Genomic DNA, 23733 nt, shown 5'->3' with positions numbered 1-23733 from the left:
TCATTTTTGTGAACACCAGCCAAAGAATATAATTCACAGCAGTATTAACCAGTGTGTTGTGTATTTTTATTTAAAATTAGAAGCCAAGTTATTTTGGCTGTGGGAGACAACACAATTATTTTGGGGCCATTTATCCATAGGAGCACTAAATGTGTTTTGCTAACATTGTACAATTCTAGTCTGTCACTGTATTTTTGACTATAACAGAGGCACCTACAGTCCAGGATACGTTGCCTTCCTTCTTTCTATTAGTAATGAACCAAACTAGAATGAAATAAATCAGTCCGTCACTGCAAGAAGTGAGCACACGTTGGGGAACAGCAAGTGCCTAAATGAGATGGGGAGGGAATCTGCTTTCCAACAGCTGCAATCCTAAGCAGTCCAGGTAAAGAGTGTCAGTCCTCTTCCCCATATACCCATAACAGTGAGTGGTGGAGGGTAGGGAGAGAAAGGGTAGAGAAAAATAGCTCCTGAACCCCAGAGTTGGAATGTGACCACAGAGTGGGGAGGAGGGGCAGAATGGGTTGCTCAGTAAGAAAAAAAAAGGAGGATGAAAATGAGAAAGTGGGGGCTGGAAAACTGTTACCTACACTATTCCCCAGTCCTCAGTCTAACAGCTTCATGGCTGAACAGCTACCTCTCCTTAGAAAGGAAAAGCAAGGAGAGCTGGGAAGGAGATCACTATAGCGAAAAAAAGGAAAAAAAAGGGCAGAATAGGGAATGAGATGTGCAAAGAAGCCTGGTGGTAGCATGGGGACCCTTCTCTCTCTTTCTCTCCTCCAGCTGGTGGCAGCTCAAAAGGCAATCAGGGCTCTTGGAGGGGTGTGGGGGGCTAGATAGCTATAGAAAGAGCAGTGGAGCTGACTTTTCAGGACTTATCCAGTAACCTGCCCAGACTCAAACGCATGTGCATGTGCATTCTCTCCATGATTCCCTGCGCCACTGCTAGCATGACAATGCTCACACTCAGTACAGTACTTCATGTACCTCACACCTCTAACCTCACAGTTTTCAGTGCCGGAAACAAGGTTTTCCTATGTTAGTAGTATTTTGGTTTTGAATAGCTGCGCACTGTCAACTTACTAGCTTCCCCCTTTGTTGAGCAGATCTGGTTTCTCGTAGAGTATATACATCGCCACAGACTGAGATTTCCCGCCACACCCCAGGTTTAGATTCTTCTGTAAACCCTCCTTTTGGATGCATGACCAGAACGCCATTGGTTGTTAATCCATCCATGTGACCATCAGGATTTTTCCATTTTGCAGCTTTTTCCTAGATACAACATCATAACAGTCAGAAAGAAGGCAGACTTTTACTTTCAAAGCCTCATGTTGGAGTGGCATTCCAGAGTATTTCACCAGCACTTAGCATTTATACAAGTAAAGAACATTTTGCTGATGAATTCTAAGGCTGGTAGCTGATATTTTCAAAGCAGTAAGAGATTTAGCTGTACATTTTTAACCAGGATTTAGACTTTTAAACTGCATAAAATTGTTACTTCTAACTCAAAAAACCAAATGTCACACAAGATGCTTATACAATCATTATGTTGACTTTATAGATAACGTATCAGCTAACTTAAATCATGAAGACACTGTTAAACATTGTAAGTTATAAATAGCAGTGTTGACTGTGGTTTGTACTGGATGGTTATTATCTCTGTCATGCATAGCTAGCACTTATATACCCCAAACAGTCCCACTTTAAGTTAAATTAATGTTGAATGTCTAGTCAGCACTCCTGTCTTGCTTTGAACAACTGTTGCCGGTCTTTTCCATACAAAAACAAAAAGGGGCCACTAAACTGAAACTTTGATATTAAAGATAGGTAGAAGGAACACTGAAGAGTTCACAGAGTGGCAATAAATCTGGCTAATAAATTGGAAGTTCCCATACATTTTTCAAATAATAGAATTACTGATGTTTTAATAAACCTAGACATCAAAATCAATGTCTATATAACAATTTATAATAAAAAATATCATTCATATTACATACAGGCTATCTTTGCTTGTAGCTATCAATTGTACTTACTCCAAGAAATATGTTTTTAGAAGAGTCAAATCCTGCTGCAAAAATCCTTGCTGTATATGGTGCATTCCTATCGCAGACGATCCTACATGCAAACCTGGATATGGTGCTTTGCGTGATCTGGGTTTCATCATTGCTTTGAGTGCCAGAAATTGTATCTGTTACTACAAAGTCTATAGGGCTTTCTGTTGATCTGCCAACCTGCAAAAATTCAAAATACATAGCTGTTTAAACATCTTTAAACATACCTCACAGTACAACAATGTTCCCATCTTGACAAAGTTAATTTTGATCACATGAACCCTCTACTTTTTGTGAACCGTTTTGCATGAAAGGTGAAATCCCTGCTGTGGACTTAGTCATATTTTCACATATTTGCCCGAAGCAAAAATTCACCATTTTCATAGGAAGATAGTTTTGTAATTGCTGTAGCTGCATACACAACTGCAAACAGGAAGCAAATTATTTTTAAAGGGGTGGTATTTATGCCAGAAGTGTGGCAACTGCTGCATATCTTACCACCTTTTCTGATATTAAATACTATCCTCCTACATTAGCATGGCTATTTTGAAGATTTGTGCCCATGTAGACACACCCTCAGAGAAATACAAGTTGAAAGAACTTGATGACATTTTAAAATTGCCATGAAATAAAATTTTAGACCAAACACATAAGTTTTAAAAAAAATCTTAAAAATGAGTCTAATTCATATTTTAGACATCACTGCATCTTGTAATTCTATAAATAAGATTTTTCAGGACAAGATACTCATTTGGCCAGATGTGATAGAGTCACACATTCTTTTATACAGGATATTTTATAGAAATCATTCGTTCTTTGAGAAAAATAACAAGCTGAGGTAAGGAAAGGAATCTCTTAAAAAGTCATATGCATTTATTCCCCCACAACACACATTTATAATACTCAATTTTAAAACAAGGAATGTGCATTTAGAAACAAAAAATTATAAAATGGACAAAGGGATCTGACTAGCTAACAAAGATGCAGACACAACACTGAATTGGTACCAGTATTTCCATATGTAAGTCATAGGCCATGTCTACACTAGCCAAAAACTGCGAAATGGCCATTTCGAAGTTTACTAATGAAGCGCTAAAATACATATTCAGCGCCTCATTAGCATGCAGGCGGCCGCGGCACTTTGAAAATGATGCAGCTCACTGCCGCACGGTTCATCCAGACGGGGCTCCTTTTCGAAAGGACCCTGCCTACTTCCAAGTCCCCTTATTCCCATCTGCTCAAAGGAATAAGGGGGACTTCAAAATTGATGTGGCTCGTCCAGACAGGGCTCCTTTTCGAAAGGACCCCACCTACTTCAAAGTGCCGCGGCCGCCCACATGCTAATGAGGCGCTGATATGCATTTCAGCGCTTCATTAGTAAACTTCAAAATGGCCATTTGCATGGCCATTTCACAGTTTTTGGCTAATGTAGACATAGCCATATTGTTACATCACTCTGGACAGTAATCAGGCATTACAAGTTAGGGGTTAAAAAAAATAATTTAAAACACTTCTGAACAATGCCTTATGATCTGCTGCTAACCAAAATAACCATGCAACAAACCTCACTGCCAGCTCTGCCCACATATCTACACCAGCAACACCATTATAGGACCTAACCAGATCAGCCACGCCATCAAGGGTTCATCCAGCTGCACATCTACCAATACAATTTATGCCATCATGTGCCAGCAATGCCCCTCTGCTATATACATCGGACAAACTGGACAGTCTCTACATAAAAGAATAAACGCACACAAATCAGATATCAGAAATGGCAATATACAAAAACCCGTAGGAGAGCACTTCAATCTCCCAGGCCACACAGTAGCAGACTTAAAAGTAGCTATCCTACAGCAAAAAAATTTCAGGACCAGACTCCAAAGTGAAATTTCTGAGCTACAATTCATCTGCAAATTCGACACCCTCAGCTCAGGCTTAAACAAAGACTGTGAATGGCTGGCTAAATACAAAAGCAGCTTCCCCTCCCTTGGTGTTCACACCTCCAGATCAACTGCTGGTAGCAAGCCTCACCCTTGCTGACTGAGCTAACCTTGTTATTCCCACCCCTGCTCTGGCTTATTTATACCTGGCCCTGCAGATTTCCAAGACCAGCATCTGATGAAGTGAGTCTGCACTCACGAAAGCTCATGCTCAAAACTTTTCTGTTAGTCTATAAGGTGCCACAGGACCCTTCGTTGCTGTAACCAAAATAAAATCATCAACCTAGTTTAATGCCAAGAACCCTCATTTATATGTAAGTTAATAACTTTTCAATGAACATCTTTAAAAAGTTTAAGTAGGAGGTAACAATCTGTGTCACCTCCTTTAAGTCAAAGGACAGCAACGGGAACACAAACATATGGATCCATCATGCACATAAACATTTCTGCAGGCAAACTAAAAACACACCCATGTTAATCCACTCTATTTGAATAAAGAAATTCTCTAAGAATTTAGCAAATATACAACACTGTTACTATTCACTATATCAAATGAATCAATGAAACAAAAAGCAATTTCATTTTAAATTCTACTTACTTACACTCTGAACATCATACTATGTAGCAAACCCACACATACATGCTGAATCTGACATTTTGACATAAAATATAAAAGCAAGTGAGAATTTTCCCCCTCCAGCTCCATATTGCTTTTAGACTTTAGTAAATTTGCTAAAACAAAACCACATAGAAACAATGCAAGTATTAATCAGTCTAATCAAAACTATTCACTTCTGCTGTTCAGTGACTGTAAAGATTTTTAACAGAATGAACAAAACAAGATGGAGTAAAAATTAAGTATACAAAGATGGCCGTGTCTCAGAGGAGTAGCTCTGTTAATCCGCATCTGCAAAAACAATGGAGGAGCTGTGTGGCACCTTAAAGGCTAACAAATGTATTTGGACACAGGCTTTTGTGGGTAAAAAGCACTGTCAGATGCATGTCATGCATGATAAAATAACTGTGACATTATGATCAAACCAGATGACAAAGGGGTGCTGTAGTCAACACGAATAAGTCAGACTGTGAATAGGAGGCAACTAGACAATACCCCAACACTACCTTTCACAGACATCTTTCTTCTGATCCAACTGAGGAATGCCAAAAGAAACTACACCATCTGCTAAAGAAACTCCCTGCCTCTACTCAGGACCAAATTTACACAGACATGCCTTCAAAACCCCGGCCAGGATTATTCTATTTGCTACCCAAAATTCACAAACCTGGAAATCCTGGATGCCCTATCATGTCAGGTATTGGCACCCTTACTACAAGACTATTCTGCTATGTGGACAATGTGGACACCCTCCTCAAGCCCTATGCTACCATGACTCTTAGCTATCTCTGAGATTCCACTAACTTCCTGAGGAAATTACAGAACTGAAATCTTCCTGAAAATACCATCCTTGCCACTATGGCTGTAAAAGCTCTTTACACCAGTATTCCACATGAAAATGGACTACTAGCCATCAGGAACACTAGCCCAGATGTTACCACGGCACATGTGGTGGCTGAGCTTGTGATGTTACTGAATTTTTTAAGATAATTATAACACCTTTTCTGTGATGACTGTACTACATTTGCACCAAATTTTGTGCTAAGTGGACCAAGTGAGGGGTCTAATGAAAGCTGGTGTACGATATGACTAAATCTCTTTCTTTTCAAACACAGAAGTATTCTAACTCTTCTGCCTTTTCTGCATTATCATCAATAATGAGAAAATTGCAGCTCCAGCTTAGAAGACCAACCAGAATGTGTTTGTAAAAAAAATTCCAAACAAGTGTGAGAAAATAAAAATGGAAGAAACTTGTACTACACTGTAACTTACAGATGGGTCTGTGGATGAAACGCCAGAACCCGCTCAGTATCATTTTCCTATTTTATTAGTTTCCTTAGACTGGCCCATTCTTTTGTTTCAATATATTCACAGTGGGCAATGTTTATTTGATATTGCATGGAAGTAAATTTAAAAAGTGAGATTACAGAAAAAAACGACAGTTCTCATTAATCACTAAATGGAAATAATAAAAATTCATGCACCATTAGATTCCCTTGGGAGAGCTTTATGTGGAGCAAGAACAGAAAATGATTGAACCAGAGAATATTTACATGTGGCTAGTTAGGCCTTTGCCTCTCCTCTTCTGTTAACAGAAAGAAAACCAAGTGCTGAACACTGTTAAGTACAACTGAACAAACAAAGGCATTTAATAACTCAATGTAAGCTGATTTAATCACTGTTGAGATGAAAGCATGTGGGCCTTGACAAAAAAAAAAAGGTTGAATAGAAACAGGGAGGTAGCGGTGTTAGTCTGTATTCTAACAAAACAAGCCAGCATGTAGCACTTTAAAAACTAACAAAATGATTTATTAGGTGATGTGCTTTTGTGGGACAGTCCCAGTCAAGAGAAGGGCCAGAGCTGACATGGTAAATTCAGTTACAGAGGATGTGGCCTCCCTTCTTTTCACAATCCTACAAATTTAGCGCCTCCTCTGGAACCCCCAGTCATGCATATGACAAAGCAGGTCTTTGCCCACAAAAGCTTATACTCCAAAGTATCTGTTAGTCTATAAGGTGCCACAGGACTTGCTTTTGAAGATACAGACTAACTCATTTACCGCCCCCCACACACTCTTCTCAAAATTAAAACAGTGTTAGAAAATCAGGCTGCTCGTGCACCTATTTTGTATATATGCATTATGATGCAGTGTTAATTACCAGATTACATACTATTTTTCCATAACACCCATGCATCCTTCAAGGCATACTTCCCATCTCTGGCTCCCACCTCTGTTCCTATTGCTTTTCCTACACTCTCCAGCCACTTTTTGCTCCTGCCGCTCCCTTCCCTCTCCCAACTATAGCAAAAGTCCAGTTATCCAGCACTTGGGGTTGCTTGCAGAGGCTGCCTAACAAACATGTATACTATTTTAATAAGCAGAGTCTTACCTGAAACATATCTGTATCTTTATCATGTGTATACTCCACAACAACTGTCTGGTTTCTGGATAATGTATAAGAGATACTGTGCTGACCTTTACAGCTGATGGCCTGTTGAACAAGAACAACAAAAGAAAAATATTTCCATTTAATATAAGATTGAGAAACATTATAACTAAACTCATTTCACTATATAAGTACCTCACAATAATCATGAAAATAAAAAAACAGTATATTACAACATTTATTTCAAGGCTGAGTAAACTAATACACAAACAAATCCCTGAGCTCTTAAAATAGCTTTTCTGATTCAAGAACTGTATCTCTTTGCTCCCTAAGTATTTTAAGACAAGTGTTCCTAATATTTCAGAAATTTAGATCCCCAATGTATCACATTCAATTCTAAAACTCATCATGGGCATAAAATTACCACACCTCAGAATTCGGGTATCCATATACCCCACTCCATCTTCCTTTGCAGAAAAACAACAAACGTAGCCATTATACTTATACAAGGATTATTTTGTAATTTATTTAATTTTCGCAAGAGTTCTCTGAAGCTTAAATAGCATCAGTAATCCACTTTTTATATATACAAAGTTTAAAATAGTAACTCTGTTGAAATAAAATTATTTTCAAGCTTTCTGAATTCACCAGAATAGCATTACACTGAATATGCAACATAACCATTATTAAAAAAAAAGAAAAATCAAGTCTGACAGATAACAGAAGACTGCTTTAACTGCATATAAATTTCATAATTTCTAAAGAACATACAATGCAAATAATACTTGATGTATTCATATCACTTTTCAGCCTCATTTTTCAAAGCACTATATTAAGAATTTAATTTAACTTCTCTCAGTTTCAGAAGGGGATACCACGGAAAGTGAAGTACCAAGTATCAATGACTCAAGACTATTAGAATCTAATAATTACATCTTAAAAAAAAAAAAACAGCCAACATTAACTCATTCCAGATTAATTCTATTTTTTTTTTTAGTTTTTAAAGACAGAACAATTCAGCTCAAGTTACTGAGATCAGCACTGTCTGCAGAATTAATAGTTATTCAGTATGTAGATGCATCTATAAATAGAAATTCTGCAGTACAGAGTACATGTAACAATATAATGGAAATCTGAGTCTGTTAACACCCAACTTCAACATTGTTTCAACACTACAAGATAATGCCATAATTAATTATATCAACTGATTTTTAAAGAGATTGACTATGACACTGGTGATTTATTCATATTTCTCTTGATCTACAAAATGACAAGTATCCATTCTGACAAGGGACAGTTATACTGAACAAGTTAGTATATTTTCTTTATTGCTTCAGATATAACAATTTTCAGTGACTTTACCTCACTGAGGCTACGTCTACACGTGAAGCCGACATCGAAATAGGCTATTTCGATGAATAACGTCTACACGTCCTCCAGGGCTGGCAACGTCGATGTTCAACATCGACGTTGTGCAGCACCACATCGAAATAGGCGCTGCGAGGGAACGTCTACACGCCAAAGTAGCACACATCGAAATAAGGGTGCCAGGCACAGCTGCAGACAGGGTCACAGGGCGGACTCCACAGCAAGCCGCTCCCTTAAAGGGCCCCTCCCAGACACAGTTGCACTAAACAACACAAGATCCACAGAGCCGACAACTGGTTGCAGACCCTGTGCATGCAGCATGGATCCCCAGCTGCCGCAGCAGCAGCCAGAAGCCCTGGGCTAAGGGCTGCTGCACACGGTGACCATAGAGCCCCGCAGGGGCTGGAGAGAGAGCGTCTCTCAACCCCTCAGCTGATGGCCGCCATGGCGGACCCCGCTATTTCGATGTTGCGGGACGTGCAATGACTACACGGTCCCTACTTCGACGTTCAACTTCGAAGTAGGGCGCTATTCCCATCCCCTCATGGGGTTAGCGGCTTCGATGTCTCGCCGCCTAACGTCGATGTTAACATCGAAATAGCGCCCAACACGTGTAGCCATGACGGGCGCTATTTCGAAGTTAGTGCCACTACTTCGAAGTAGCGTGCACGTGTAGACACGGCTTGAGACAGTCTAATCTAACCCAAAGCCACAGAATTAAATTATATGAACTACAAAGAGAATTTTGCAGTACCATTAGAGGCCTGAAAAAGACAAACAACGAGGAAATGGAGCAAAGTAAAATTTCAGACATAAAAAATATATAAAAAAACCCAAAACAAAACAAAAAAAAAAACCCACATATTTGGGATGTTAAAGTTAAACCAGTTAAGTGGTATGGGCTCTAGCAGCCCATGGGCAGGGGGTTGCTGCAACCTATATATAAGTCAGCTGTCTGTCAGCATGTCAAAAACTACAGGACTGGGACTTAGCTTGTAAACTGTTTGGATTGGGGCACTCTTACACAGAACCCTATTTAGCACAATAGGGTTCTGAGCCCTGACTAGAGTCTCTATGTGCTATTGAAGTATAAATAATACAGTGAAAACAGCATATGTAACAACATTTATATAATTTTAACCAGAAAGAGCAACGTTTAATATATATAAGCAAATTTACAAACGTTAAGACAAAGTCAGTATATAAATATATGAAAACATTAATAGGGGGTTGGAAATATCAATTATCAACTCTGGAACCAATTCTAGAATACAAGTCCTATCTGCCTCAGAGCTAATGGGCTCTTTATATAGGGCTCTCTATAAATCAAAGAACAAATCAAGTGAACTCTAAGCTTAGATGGTTACACTAGTCAATTATTATTTGGGGGAGGATTGTTTTTGGGAGGGTTGTTCCCTCCCCCCACTACCCTTTCAGCATAACAGTCTACCAATGTCAATGTAACTAATGTTTTCTACTTCCATAACTTACTACGGATCTTTACAGGTACTAATTATGTGACATAGATTGCAAAAATCTAATCGGTATTTTGGCTACATTAGCATGTCTGATCATTTTAAGACTGACGTTAACCAATACATTATCAGGCAGTGGGAGAGATCACTAGGACAGGACTTGCCAATAAAGTATTTTTCTCTCTATTCCTCTAGCCATTAGAGTGAAGCCCATACTAGTCAGTAAGCAGTGTAATGCAACCTGAAAAACTAATCTTTCTGATGTATGCACTTTAATATTAAGCCTTTCATTAATATCACCATATTCCAATGAATCCCATACCACACACTCATTAATGGATTATGGCTTTAACTTCACTATTCTCATGTGGGCCCCCTTAGCAATTTACTAAGTGATCTAAGCTGCAGATGCTTTATCTTAGACTCATATACTAACTACTTTGTAAGTTGGTTTACCTAAAATGACTTTATGCTTCTATGCTTTAGAAAAAAATCATTAATATTGCCAAAGGTTGTCATTCTCTTAAGGTGTGAGAAATGGAAGACATATGAAGTACTATATCTAGCCAAAAAAGAACACCTTTTCCAATCTGTTATATCACAGGGTTTTACTCCCGCTTCGTCTTTAAAACTGTCTTTAAATATTATGACTTTAACAATGCATTTCCTGGTATTGTATAATTGCGTTTCAAAATACTAAGACATTTTTCAAAGAGTGTAAGAAGACACTTTCCCCAGGTACTCGCTAGGTTCAAATAAATTTCATATGCAGTTTTTATGACTTGCTTTAAAAAGAAACTGGCCACTAAAGTAAAACTGTAAAGTCCAAGAATTAAAATACATATTATTTGTTTCTAGAAGCATCTAGTGCATCCGGCACAGTACAAGCACAGGAAAGTAGAGACCATACCTTTCTAACACCTTGCACTTAAGCCAAGGCTTTGCCATACTGGCAATTGTTCACTGGTACGGTACATAAACTCAACAGTACTGCTGCTTATGAGGATGGATGTTTTTTGTTCACAAGAGTGCCAATAAACACCATTTACACTGCCCACATTTTGGCCACAGGCACAGTAGCTAAAAACTGGGTAGTGCACACAAAGCCCAAGAAACAAATGACAGAGAAACAGTACAGGACACAGGAAAGGGCGAGAGAAGAAGGGGAGCAACCAGGTAAGATGGTCAGATGGCAATATGACACTGCCAGCTGATGAAAAGTTTTAATATCACAATTAAAAAACAAATCTCAAATCACACAATCCCAAATTACCCCTACAGTCACATGACAGTATTATCAATACCAAAGCCTTCTAAAAGAGCACCGTGAGAATGTTTTAAATCTTGTTATTTTAAGCCAAACATACTTCAATTGTATTAATTTTATTAGCCTTTGTGGTTTGTGGTTTCCAGCTTTCCATCACAACCATAAGGACAAGAAGTTTATTTCATTTAAAAAAATACAAATACAGTTGAGATTGTGATGTAATTGTAGTGCTCCATGAACTGGTGTTTTGAGAAAACACACTAAATATCACAAGACCTGTGATAAAATTGCAACAAAAGTTGGTCAATTCACTACCCAAAAAAATTGTCACTAGTGCAGCACCTCAATACCTTCTAGAACAGGAGCGGGCAAGGGGTATTCCACCAGGCCACCAGATCCAGCCCACAGGTCACCTCAGGCACAAAGCAGTGGCTGACTGCTCTAAGTGGCTGACTGCTCCCTGTAGCTCTCTGATCTGCATGCCAGGAGAGACAAGGAGGCTTCGCATGTTGTTCCCACCTCCTTGCAAAACATCTCACCTCCCATTAGTGGCTTATGGTTTCTGGCCAACAGGAACTCGGAGATTTTGCAAGAGAGATGGGGAAGGAGGGAGGAAAACAGCAAGAGCAGCATATGAAGCCTTTTCCTTCCCCTCCGGCATCTGGAGCAGAGAGCCACCTGGAACTGGGAGCAGTTTCAAGTGGTCTGGGGCTGCAGCAGGTAGAGACCCTGTTTCAGGGCCTTGCAGGGCTGCTGGTCATGAGTTGCCCAGGTAAGTCTTCCAAACTGCCTCTCACACTCCAGCCCTCTCTCCTCCCAACTCTCTGACCCCTCCGCACACAACTCTAAGCCCCTCCTCCTACACCTATACTCCCTCCCAGACTCTGCACCCCAATCCCTGGTCACAATGGGCCCACCCTAGCTTGCAACCCAAACCCCTCTATCCCTTCCTGAACCCCAGTCCTCTGTCCCAGGTCACAACCCGCTCCTGCCCTATGTCACAGCCCTAACCCCTGGCACCCCTTCCTGTATACCAGACCCCTGCTGGTAGGACTGCCTCCTTCTACCAAGTCTGAGAAGTTTTCAAACAAAATCCCTTTCAGTTCACACAATCATACTATTTATACCCAAAGACTGATGGGTTAATGTAAAAAACTAAACATCAATTAAATAGCCAGAATTATTGATTTTAAAGCACTAGGCTTCAGTAAAGCTGGAAACATATATTGACATGATAGCTGACACAAAAGAGAACATTGTAATGGAAACTTCATGGCCTTTGTACGCATGGAGAGGGAAGAGAAAAGTGTCCACATCGACCACCAAAATCTGAGTCACAGATATTTAAAAAGTTTCCATCTGCTTCCTATTCTGTCGCATATCAGCTCATTTCATCTTATTTTGTTTCCTTATAAACAGGACACGTGAGCATTTACATTAGGATTACAACAAGGTCTTTAAGCTTAATGAATTTCAGCCTACCGAGCACATTTTATCTGGGTATCTGCACTCACACCTCCTCACCTTTTAACCTCTCAACTGTCAACATTTGCCTATCAACAGCTAAATGAACAACATGGAACACTCATGAGATTGGCCCAAGTCAAAGGGTTAGTAAATCCAGACAGGAAAAAGGAAAGGCCACTTAAGTTTTGTCTACACTATGTGTTGCTAAAAGTCAGTAGTGTAAACGCTATTTGTCTCCACTTTTGCAAAGAAAATGCTTCCAGTCCCTCTCAGTAGGGTTAGCAGTTGATAGGAGGGCACGGCATGCCTGCTGACAATGCTCTGCAAAACTTTTGTCTTGGGGACGGGGGTGGGAAGTTAAGCACCAGTCAGCAGTGGAAGTTGTGTCACTCAACTTTTAATGTAGACAAAGCCCAAGACAAAGGCTAAGCTGTGGTTTTGTTTTTTTTATTGTCATATTTATTGAACATTTTCATGACAGGAAACACGTGCGGAACCAGGCAAATTTCTGTTAAAATGGAGGGAAAAAAATCTGTGCATTTGTTTAACATTTACTGAAGAGACTTCAGTTAAGCTCATGGTCATTTTTCTAAATCCAAATGATAACGCTAATAGTTAAAATCATGCAAGAAATCTTTTAATCTGAAAGACTGTAAATGGAATATATTTTTTCAGTTTCTGGGCCAGTTACACAGTCCTGCTGTAAGTTGCATCAGGACGAAAGCTGACTCTCTGTCCATATGATACAAACGATGCACAGGAGGCTACGTTCAAAGGGACAAATGTGGCTAAAAAGGACTTTCAACCAGTTTTTTTGACAATATTGTGTTTCCTTAAAGAACGGTTTTCATATTGATGTTACAGGCTCTACTGTTGCAGAGAACTACAAAGGTGCTGAACACAACATTCCTTTGGAGTCGTCATCAGGGGGTTTTTACGTGACAGAATCCAGTTAAAGGAACTGAAAATCCATTACTTAATCACCGCAGTACATTGCTAGGTACCCAATGAGGCGAGCTTGCCCATCTGAATCACATATGGGGTTTATCACTGTCGCTTTAAATGTCATACCAGACATAACTACTTGCAAGGAAACTGACTTACTGCCCTGAAGACCACCTCAGCCCAGTGACTGCAAAACAATTCTTCAGCAAAATCTCTGGCAAATGGAAGCAGTTGGTATTAGCTAAAATTAAAGCTGCTGGAATTCCTGGTTGAAAAGGGACCCACAGCTCCCACCAGCACTGCTGACTGGGCCACTAAAATTTTGTTTGGCGGCACAGTGAGGCTAAAGCAGACTCCCTTCCAGACCTGGCGACGTGTGGCTCCTGGAAGCAGCTGGCTCCTCAGAGCAGAGGCAGCAGTGGGGCTCCACACACTGCCCCACATTTCAAGTGCCAGCTCTGCAGTTCCTGGACAAAGGAAGTTGTGGAGGTGGCACCTGCAGGCAAAGCCAGTAGCAGAGACCTCTTGGCCTCCATCATACAGGAGGCAGATGAAACAGACAGACATGCAGCCTGTTTCTGGAAGCCACCTGAGATAAATGATGCCCAGCCGGAGGCTGTCCAGCCAGAGCCTGGCACTTCAACCCCTGCACCCAGTGAGAACCCTCTCCTGCATTAGAACTCCCTCCCAGAGCCTGCATCCTGCACCTCAAGCCTGAGCCTCTTCCTGCACCCTACACCCTTATCCCTGGCCCCACCCTAGAGACCACATACTCAGCTGGAGCCCTCATCCCCGTGTACCTCAACTCCTGACCTCAGCCTGGAGTCCCTTTCGACATTCAAACCTAGTGAAAGTGAAAGTGTGTAAGAGCAAGTGCCAGCACAAGGGGGGAATGAAGTGAGTGGTTGCAGATTCTCAGAGCAGAGGGCAGGGCATTCAGGTTTGAGCAATTAGATACCAGACAACCCTAGCTAGAATACCTCCCCCCACCAGTTTCTCCACTTCTTTCCACTTCCCTGCTCCTATGATTATTCTAGGATGGAAACATTTGTCTTTAAAAAAGGTTATTTACACCCCTTAATACTGGATTTTCCACAGAACTCACTCACAATTTACAACTTTTCTTGCCTTGTGCTCACCACACATCTGCAATTTTTGTGCAGTAGTCCAACTTACACATGGCTGGTGAAGTCATGAATCCCTACCATCTGCCTATAAAGGCTACTAAAGTCTACTTGCTCCATTTTTGTAGAATTTGATAATGCATGTGATTTAAGGTGTGGGGGAGGGAGGGGGTATTTGAGAGAACCCAGCCACCAATGGATAACACAGACTGCCGTTTTTCCTAAATCATAGAACACTAGGACCGGAAGGGGCCTCGAGAGGCCATCGAGTCCAGTCCCCTGCCCTGACGGCAGGACCGACCACTATCTACACCATCCCTGATAGACATCTATCTAATCTGTTCTTAAATATCTCCAGCGAGGGAGATTCCACAACCTCCCTTGGCAACTTATTCCAATACTTGACCACCCTGACAGCTAGGAACTTTTTCCTAATGTCCAACCTAAACTTCCCTTGCTGCAGCTTAAGTCCATTGCCTCTTGTTCTCTCCTCAGAGGCCAAGAAGAACAAGTTTTCTCCCTCCTCCTTATGACACCCTTTAAGATATCTGAAAACCGCTATCATGTCCCCCCTCAATCTTCTCTTTTCCAAGCTAAACAAGCCCAATTCTTTCAGCCTTTCTTCATAAGTCATGTTCTCCAGACCTTTTATCATTCTAGTTGCTCTTCTCTGGACCTTCTCTAATTTCTCCACATCTTTCTTGAATTGGGGTGCCCAGAACTGGACACAATATTCCAGCTGAGGCCTAAGCAGCGCACAGTAGAGCGGAAGAATGATTTCTCATGTCTTGTTCACAACACACCTGCTAATGCATCCCAGAATCATGTTTGCTTTTTTTGCAACAGCATCACACTGTTGACTCATATTTAATTTGTGATCTACTAGAACCCCTAGGTCCCTTTCTGCTGTACTCCTTCCTAGACAGTCTTTTCCCATTCTGTATGTGTGAAACAGATTATTTCTTCCTAAGTGCAGCACCTTACATTTATCTTTATTAAACTTCATCCTGTTTACTTCAGCCCATTTCTCCAATTTATCTAGATCATTCTGAATTATGACCCTATCCTCCAAGGTAGTTGCAACCCCTCCCAGCTTGGTATCATCTGCAAACTTAATAAGCGTACTTTCTATGCCAATATCCAAATCATTAATGAAGATATTGAACAGAACTGGTCCCAAAACAGACCCCTGCGGAACCCCACTCGTTATGCTTTTCCAGCAGGATTGAGCACCATTAACAACTACTCTCGGGGTACGATTAGCCAGCCAGTTATGCACCCACCTTATTGCAGCCCCATTTAAGTTGGACTTGCCTAGTTTGTCGATAAGAATATTATGCGAGACCGTATCAAATGCTTTACTAAAGTCTAGGTATACCACATCCACTGCTTCTCCCTTATCTACGAGTCTCATTATCGTGTCAAAAAAAGCTATCAGGTTGGTTTGACATAATTTGTTTTTTTACAAAACCATGCTGGCTGTTCCCTATCACTTTACTACCTTCCAAGTGCTTGCAGATGACTTCCTTAACTACCTGCTCCATCACCTTTCCTGACACAGAAGTTAAGCTGACTGGCCTGTAATTTCCTGGGTTGTTCTTGTTCCCCTTTTTGTAGATTGGCACTATATTTGCCCTCTTCCAGTCTTCTGGAATCTCTCCTGTCTCCCATGACTTTCCAAAAATGAGAGCTAATGGCTCAGCTACCTCTTCTATCAGCTCCTTGAGGATTCTAGGATGCATTTCATCAGGCCCTGGTGACTTGCAGACATCTAATTTTTCCAAATGGTTTTTAACTTGTTCTTTTTTTATTTCAAAAACTAACTCTACCCCCTTTCCACCAGCATTCACTATGTCACGCATTCCTTCAGACTTCTCTGTGAAGACCGAAACAAAGAAGTCATTAAGCATCTCTGCCATTTCCAAGTTCCCCATTACTGTTTCTCCCTCCTCACTGAGCAATGGCCCTACCCTGTCCTTGGTCTTCCTCTTGTTTCTAATATATTTGTAAAAGGCCTTCTTGTTACCCTTTATGCCTGTAGCTAGTTGGAGCTCATTTTGTGCCTTAGCCTTTCTAATTTTACTCCTGAATTCCTGTGTTATTTGCCTATGTTCATTCTTTGTAATTTGTCCTAGTTTCCATTTTTATAGGATTCTTTTTTAGTTTGAGATCATGCAGGATCTCCTTGTTAAGCCAAGGCAGTCTTTGCCCATATTTACTATCTTTCCTACATAGGGGAATAGCTTGTTTTTGGGCCCTTAATAATGTCTCTTTGAAAAACTGCCAGCTTTCCTCAGTTGTTTTTCCCCTCAGTTTTTCCTCCCATGGGATCTTACCTACCAGCTCTCTGAGTTTACCAAAATCTGCCTTCCTGAAATCCATCATCTCTATTTTGCTGTTTTCCCTCCTACCAGTCCTTAGAATTGTGAATTCTGATTTCATGATCACTTTCCCCAAGCAGCCTCCCACTTTCAAATTCTCGACCAAGTCCTCCTTATTTGTTAAAATCAAATCCAGAACAGTTTCTCCCCTGGTGGCTTTTTCAACTTTTTAGAATAAAAAATTGTCTCCAATGCAGTCTAAGAATTTATTGGATAGTCTGTGCCCCGCTGTATTAGTGTCCCAGCATATATCTGGATAGTTAAAGTCCCCCATCACCACCAAATCCTGGGCTCTGGATGATTTTGTTAGTTGTTTAAAAAAAGCATCATCCACTTCTTCCACCTGGTTAGGTGGCCTGTAGTAGACTCCTAACAGGACATCACCCTTGTTTTTTACCCCTCTTAAACTAACCCACAGACTCTCAACAAGTCCATCTCCTATGTCCATCTCCACCTCAGTCCCAGTGTGTACATTTTTATATATAAGGCAACACCTCCCCCCTTTTTTCCCTGTCTATCTTTCCTAACCAGGCTGTAGCCTTCAATACCAACATTCCAATCATGTGTATTATCCCACCAAGTTTCTGTGATGCCAATGATATCATAGTTGTATTTTTTTATTAGCACTTCCAGTTCTTCCTGCTTATTACCCCTACTTCTTGCATTGGTATACAGGCATCTTAGATATTGATTTGAACTTTCCCCCCAGTTTTTTCCTGGCCCTCTTTTTACTCTGACATTGTTGCCCATGCTCCCTCCTACTTCCGACCCATCTCCCAGGTTTCCATGTTCTCCACTTACCTGCGGGCTTTGCTCCCCTGTCCCCGGAAAACCTAGTTTAAAGCCCTCCTCACCAGGTTAGCAAGTCTGTGTCCGAATATGGTCTTTCCCCTCCTCGAAAGGTGAACACCATCTCTGCCTAGCAGTCCTTCCTGAAATAGCATCCCGTGGTTGAAGAAACCGAAGCCTTCCCGGCGACACCATCAACGCAGCCAGGCATTCACCTCTAGGATGCACCTGTCTCTGCCCGGGCCCCTACCCGCAACAGGAAGGATTGAAGAGAATACAACCTGCACCCCAAACCCCTTCACCTGTGCCCCCAGAGCCCTGTAGTCACTCTTGACCTGCTCAGCATTACACCTCACAGTATCATTAGTGCCCACATGGATGAGAAGCATGGGATAGTAGTCTGAGGGCCGGACAATCCTCAACAATGCCTCTGTAACATCTCGGATACGAGCCCCAGGCAGGCAACATACCTCCCGAGACGAAATGTCAGGGCGACAGATGAGTGCCTCCGTCCCCCTCAAAAGAGAGTCTCCGACCACTCTGATTTACTGTGCTACACCTTGCCAGTGTAGACAAGGCTGAAGTTGTTCGCTGCTAGCTTCATAATAAGAGACCCAAAGACAGGTGAAGTAATATCTTTTATGCGACCAACTTTTGTTGGAGAGAGACAAGCTCTCAAGACATACACAGCTCTTCATGTCTGGGGGGAAAAAAATCATGGCTAAATCCTAGAATCACAGCTAAGTGCAAGACAGAGCAGACTGTTTGTGTGCACTATCCAGGGCTCTTTTTTTTTTTTTTTGGCAGAATGCACTGGAACAGAGTATCGGCACCTTTCTTCCGTTTGTGCTGTTATCACTAGTGCTCCACAGAACACAGTTTGGGAAACACTGCCTTAATGTAAGCAAAAGATGTGAGTTTCTGTGCAGCAAACTGAGCCACATGCTGCCCACCCCGCACCCCCTAAGTTAATGCCAAGACCCTAACCATTGGTAGTTCTGCTTCTGATTCACTGACACATACCAGGCAACTTATTTGCAGCTACAGAAAAATACAGCTTGCAGCAGGTCACAGGACAAATCTCCAATGTGCGAGGTCTGCCATGTGCTAGCTGCCCATGTGGATCCTGCTACCATGGGCTAGGAGTACTCCCACTTCAAAGGCTGAGATTCACACCCTGACATACTACACATTACTTCACCATGTAAACTGCCCTTAGTTGTACTTTAATTGTATAAGAACTTCACTACTACACCCCTATATCTCAGGAGCAGAGTAGTCCCTAGTGAGGAAAAGGGGCTGGGGGTAACCATCCACTCACACCAGGCTCCACCCCCGCTCTGTGCCTATTGCACCCCGTCCCTGAGAGAAGTGACCCTGAGGAGGGAGGGGGGACTGGTACAGGACAGCAAACGGGCTGGACCCCCACGCACTCAGCACAGCAGTGGGAAGCAGAGCATTCTGTGCTTCCCCAAGCCCTGAATTGCTCAGGGGAGCAGCACACAACAGGCTGGGTCTGGGTGGCTCTGCTTTCTGCTGCTGTGGTGAAGCAGAGCAACCTGGCTGAGAGATGGTGGTGGTGAAGAACAGCCAACTGGGTCACTCCACTTCCACTGCAGAGAAGTGGTGGGGCCAGACCCCTGCTGCCACACCACATCAACCCCTCCTCATCCCCAGTAATCCTCCAGGCTGCTCTGGGCCCTGTGGCTAACATAGAGGAACTGTCCCACCCAAAGTGCTCTGCTCAGAGTGGTGCAGGTTACTGTTATTTATTATTTGTACTACTGCAGTGCATAGGAGCCTCATCTGTGCCCTCAGCAGGCAGTGCTTAGAGACGACTGATTAAACCAGATGGAACAGCTAAAGCACAGAATATATACAACGCACTGAGCTCAAGTTACCTGCCAACCTTTTTAATATAGTTTAACTCCTGATTTCTTTAAATTGACTCCAAAACCTAATCTAGGGTTCCCACCTCTTTCCCTCCTCTTCATTCAAAAGTCCTACCACTGCTCTGCCTCTTCCCCCCAGACCTCATCCCCCTTTTCCACCTTCTTCTCCCAAGGCCTTGTCCCCATCGTTTACTCCTCTCTTCCCCTCTTCCCACAATGTTGTTCACTGTATCATCTCAAAGAGTCTGCCTGCAGGTCGAGGGTGGCCCCAGGTAAGCAGGAGTTAGTGAGGGTTAATGACTCAAAACATCCTCCTGCCCTGCTGTAACTAGCCTTTTGGATACGGTGCCATTTAGGGTTGCCATGTCTCAAAACACAGATACCTGTCAACCCTATCTGTCACGCAGACGCAGAAAGACACCAAAACCCAAATGGGCAGCAATCCTACCTTACCCCTTTTCTTTCTCCTGTCCCATCCTCCATCCACTTCCTCTCCACACCTTTTCAGAGTCAATACTTTCCAGGATACAGTACCCTACTGTGTAGGCACAGCCTGCCTTCTAACATCCTACATCAGGGTCTGCAGCCAAAACAGCAAGAAGAATCATTTTTTCAAATTCAGTTGCAAAATCAATACTTGAAGTGCTGCAATGCATGTGAACATAAGACAGTCCTTAATAAATAACCTCCAACCATACTTTTTACCACCCCTATTTTAAGAACAGTGCACACACAATGATTTGTACCAGTTAGAAAATTTAAATTACTTTCAATCCTGGATTGGAGAACAAATGAGGACAAGGAAAATGCTGCACCTGTGGATAGACTCTTAAGCAGGAAGGAACAACATTCACATCAACCCTCAACTCCCAGGCCCTACCTCCCCTCAGCCCACAAACCCACCCCCCATCTCCAGGCTTCACCCACCTCAGCCCCCAAATCCGCTCCTATACCCAAGTTCTCTCCCACATCGCGCAAACCCGTCCCCCATCACCAGGCTTAACCCCTCACAGCCCCAAACCTGCCACCCACCCTATACCCAGGATTAACTTCTCAGCTCCAGACTGGCTCCCAGAACTAACCCACTCACCCCAAGAGGCCCTCAGAATAACCTTACCTGAACAAACTGGCTGAGGAGCCCACGCTAGGCAGCCACGTGTGCCCAGCAGAAGGCTGGCTGGTGTGGAGGTATTCTGCTGGTGGGGATGAGCCAAGCCACACCCACCAGAGAGGTGTGGCCACTCAGGTAGTAGGGCAAGTGAGGGACTCTCTGCCGCTCCCTGCCCTGCCACCAATGAATTAATGGAACTGAATTCAGTTGGTTTAACGTCCAGATTCTTCCTGCTGCCCTACCGGCTGTTAAATCAATTACATTTAGTTCTACTGTTTCAGCAGCGACAGGGCAGAGAGTGGCAGAGGAGTCAGTGGCAGTAGGGTCTGGAGCTGCAAATGACTCCTTAAAGAGCCACATGCAGCTCCGAGCCACAAGTTGCTGACTCCTGTCCTACATGTATAACTTTGCATTTAGCTTTATTAAAAGGGGTTTTATTTTAAAAAAAAAAATAGGTTCAGGTTACCAAGTGACCCAAATTGCTTTCTATGTCTGCTGCCAGTATTAACCATTCCCCATATATTGGTGTCATTTTCAAATTGTAACAGCTTATTTAAAATGGTTAATATTTACTTCCACATCACTGATGAGTAGTAGCATGAACAGATCCATCCCCCATGGAACTTCACCTCCACTCTGTAATGATTTGTCACTGATGATTTCTTTGAGATCAGTTAACCAGTTCTTTATCAATTTAACATGAGCTCTAATGATACTATCATTTTAATTTTTCAAAATCAGAATGTTATGCATATGAAAACAAACACCTTACAGTTTAACGTACAATCACCTATGCCCAGTTACCCTTTTCAGCTAACCTTGTAATCTCAAGCAATGAAAACCAGGTTTGTTGGGCAAGACCCATTTTCCATAAAACTATGTTGACAGTAATTACTTTCCTATCTTTTATTAACTGAGTCCCATTGCAACTTTTCCCTTGTTTTGTCTAGGATTGATGTCAGGCTAACTAGCCTATTTTTATCCCAGTCATCTCATTTGCTTTTCTTGTACATTGGCACAACACTAGCATTCTTCTAGTCTTGTAGAATTTTTTTTATTATTCCAAGATTCATTACAAATTAACACCAGCATGCTGAAGTTCTTCCAAAGTTACAGCCAATGAGTTTAACATTCCAATGACGCAGGTTATGCCACCACATCGGAGTAATGCCAACTGTGTAATATTTAAGAGAACTCCTTTTCTTCTACTAGCATTGGTAGCATTGTTCTAGCATAGGTATACAGGCAATGGAAAAACAAATTCTTTTCATCATGTTGGTTCAATTTGTTAGCGACATCCTGAGTTTGTACGTCATTTGTCTTTTTAGCTTCCTCCTCTTTTGTTAACTGATGAAGAACAGCTGGAACAGTCAGACAATACAAACAGAGGTTAGCTCTCCTGCAGACGTATAATGCTGCCTCCTTGACTCCTACGATAGTCTTCCCAACCCACAGCTCAAAAACTGGGGAACCTATATAGTCAAACAAACAAACATTCTAAAAGACAGGGAGAGCGTCATACAAGATGAAAGAGACAAAGGGCAGGTGGTCGGGCAAGACACAGATGAAGAATCACTTACAGTGGGCCAGATATGACAAAGAAAATGCACCCCTGGATGGACAACTAACAGGTAATGCAGATAGCAGAAGAATTTGCAGTGGCCCTGGGCATTACAGACTTAAAGGCCTGCATTGGCTTGAGTGCTTTAAAAAACAAAAGGAGATTGTTTTTAAGAAAATGCATTGAAAAGCCAAAAGACACAGATATTAGGTCACATAAAGAATGGTTAGAAAACAAGTGCATCAAAATGAGATGCGACTTTGCTGAAGAAAACATTTGGACTGCAGTGTAATTTACTTTCAAGACCTGCCTGATGGCATTCTGACCTTTAAATCAGACAATAAAAAAAGGAGGAAAACAGTCTAAAGGCAGGATTACTCTTTTGTTATCTGATTCATGACTGGTAAGAAAAAAAGACCTTTCCTTCAGCAGGAAAAATCAAAATCTAAAGTGTTTTTAAAATGTGAGATATTTTCCAATCCACAACACTGCAAATGTATCTGCCTGGATGACAAGGTATCTATTCAATGAACAGCTTAAGGACTGGAACTGAAAATTGGGCCAGGAAAGGAGAAAGATTTTGCTACTTGTGGACATCCCATGTGACAATAGAAGCTGCACTGAGATCTGACTTGAATTCCGCACAAAGAACACTAATACTACCATTTGTGCATATGATCAGGGAATTATAGAACTTGCAGGAGAAAATGGCTTACAGAGTTGCACCACACTAGTTCTGCAAACAATAAAGCTACTGCTGTTGAAGTTGCCAGGAAGATCAGTCTTTTAGATACAGTTAACTCTTTCATACCCAGCAGCCCCAGGACCAGGAGGTTGCTGGCTATTCAAATATTCTGGATAATAGAGAGGTGTACCTAACAATGCACACCACTCAACAAAAACAAGATTAAATATTGAGAAACAAACAAAAATGTATGCAGAGTACTTTATTTACCAACAATAGTAGTACACTGTAAACTTATATGGTATTCGCGGTATTTATTTGTGCTTAGTTTCACTATATTGTACATATGGAAAAAATAAAAAATTTACTGATGGTTATAATGCTGGTTGTTTGAGAGTTCCAGATGATAGAATGCCAGATATGTAATAGTTTACTGTACCATTCTCATTCATGCAAATGCCTGATCTGAGATGCTGATGCTTCAACAATCCCCAGTCCTTCCAGCCAGAGTGCCCAGCAACACCATCACCAGGGGATCATTCATCAATTCTCCTTTTATGCTAATCTCCTATCTTGTACAGGCCAGCAGGCAGGCTCTGTCACTGTTCCACTAGCCCCCAGCTTTCAAATCCCCAGCACAGGAGCAAGCTAGGCCAAGGGCCTGTAACCA

General features: G+C 41.8%; 1 protein-coding gene across 2 annotated transcripts in view; it reads right to left on the bottom strand.

Moving 5' to 3' along the window:
- Nucleotides 1-23733, bottom strand: part of PELI2 (pellino E3 ubiquitin protein ligase family member 2) — an 88082-nt gene that overhangs the window by 7142 nt on the left and 57207 nt on the right. For both annotated transcript variants that reach the window (XM_074996242.1, XM_074996243.1), the window contains exons 3-5: nucleotides 7002-7103; nucleotides 2034-2231; nucleotides 1084-1272 (exon numbers count right to left, since the gene is read on the bottom strand). In XM_074996242.1, the coding sequence (XP_074852343.1) occupies nucleotides 1084-1272; nucleotides 2034-2231; nucleotides 7002-7103 (489 nt within the window). The remainder of the gene's footprint in view (nucleotides 1-1083; nucleotides 1273-2033; nucleotides 2232-7001; nucleotides 7104-23733) is intronic.

This window comes from Carettochelys insculpta, chromosome 6, assembly GCF_033958435.1.
Source record: "Carettochelys insculpta isolate YL-2023 chromosome 6, ASM3395843v1, whole genome shotgun sequence".
Lineage (NCBI taxonomy): Eukaryota > Metazoa > Chordata > Testudines > Carettochelyidae > Carettochelys > Carettochelys insculpta.
This window is presented reverse-complemented; position numbering and strand designations above follow the sequence as displayed.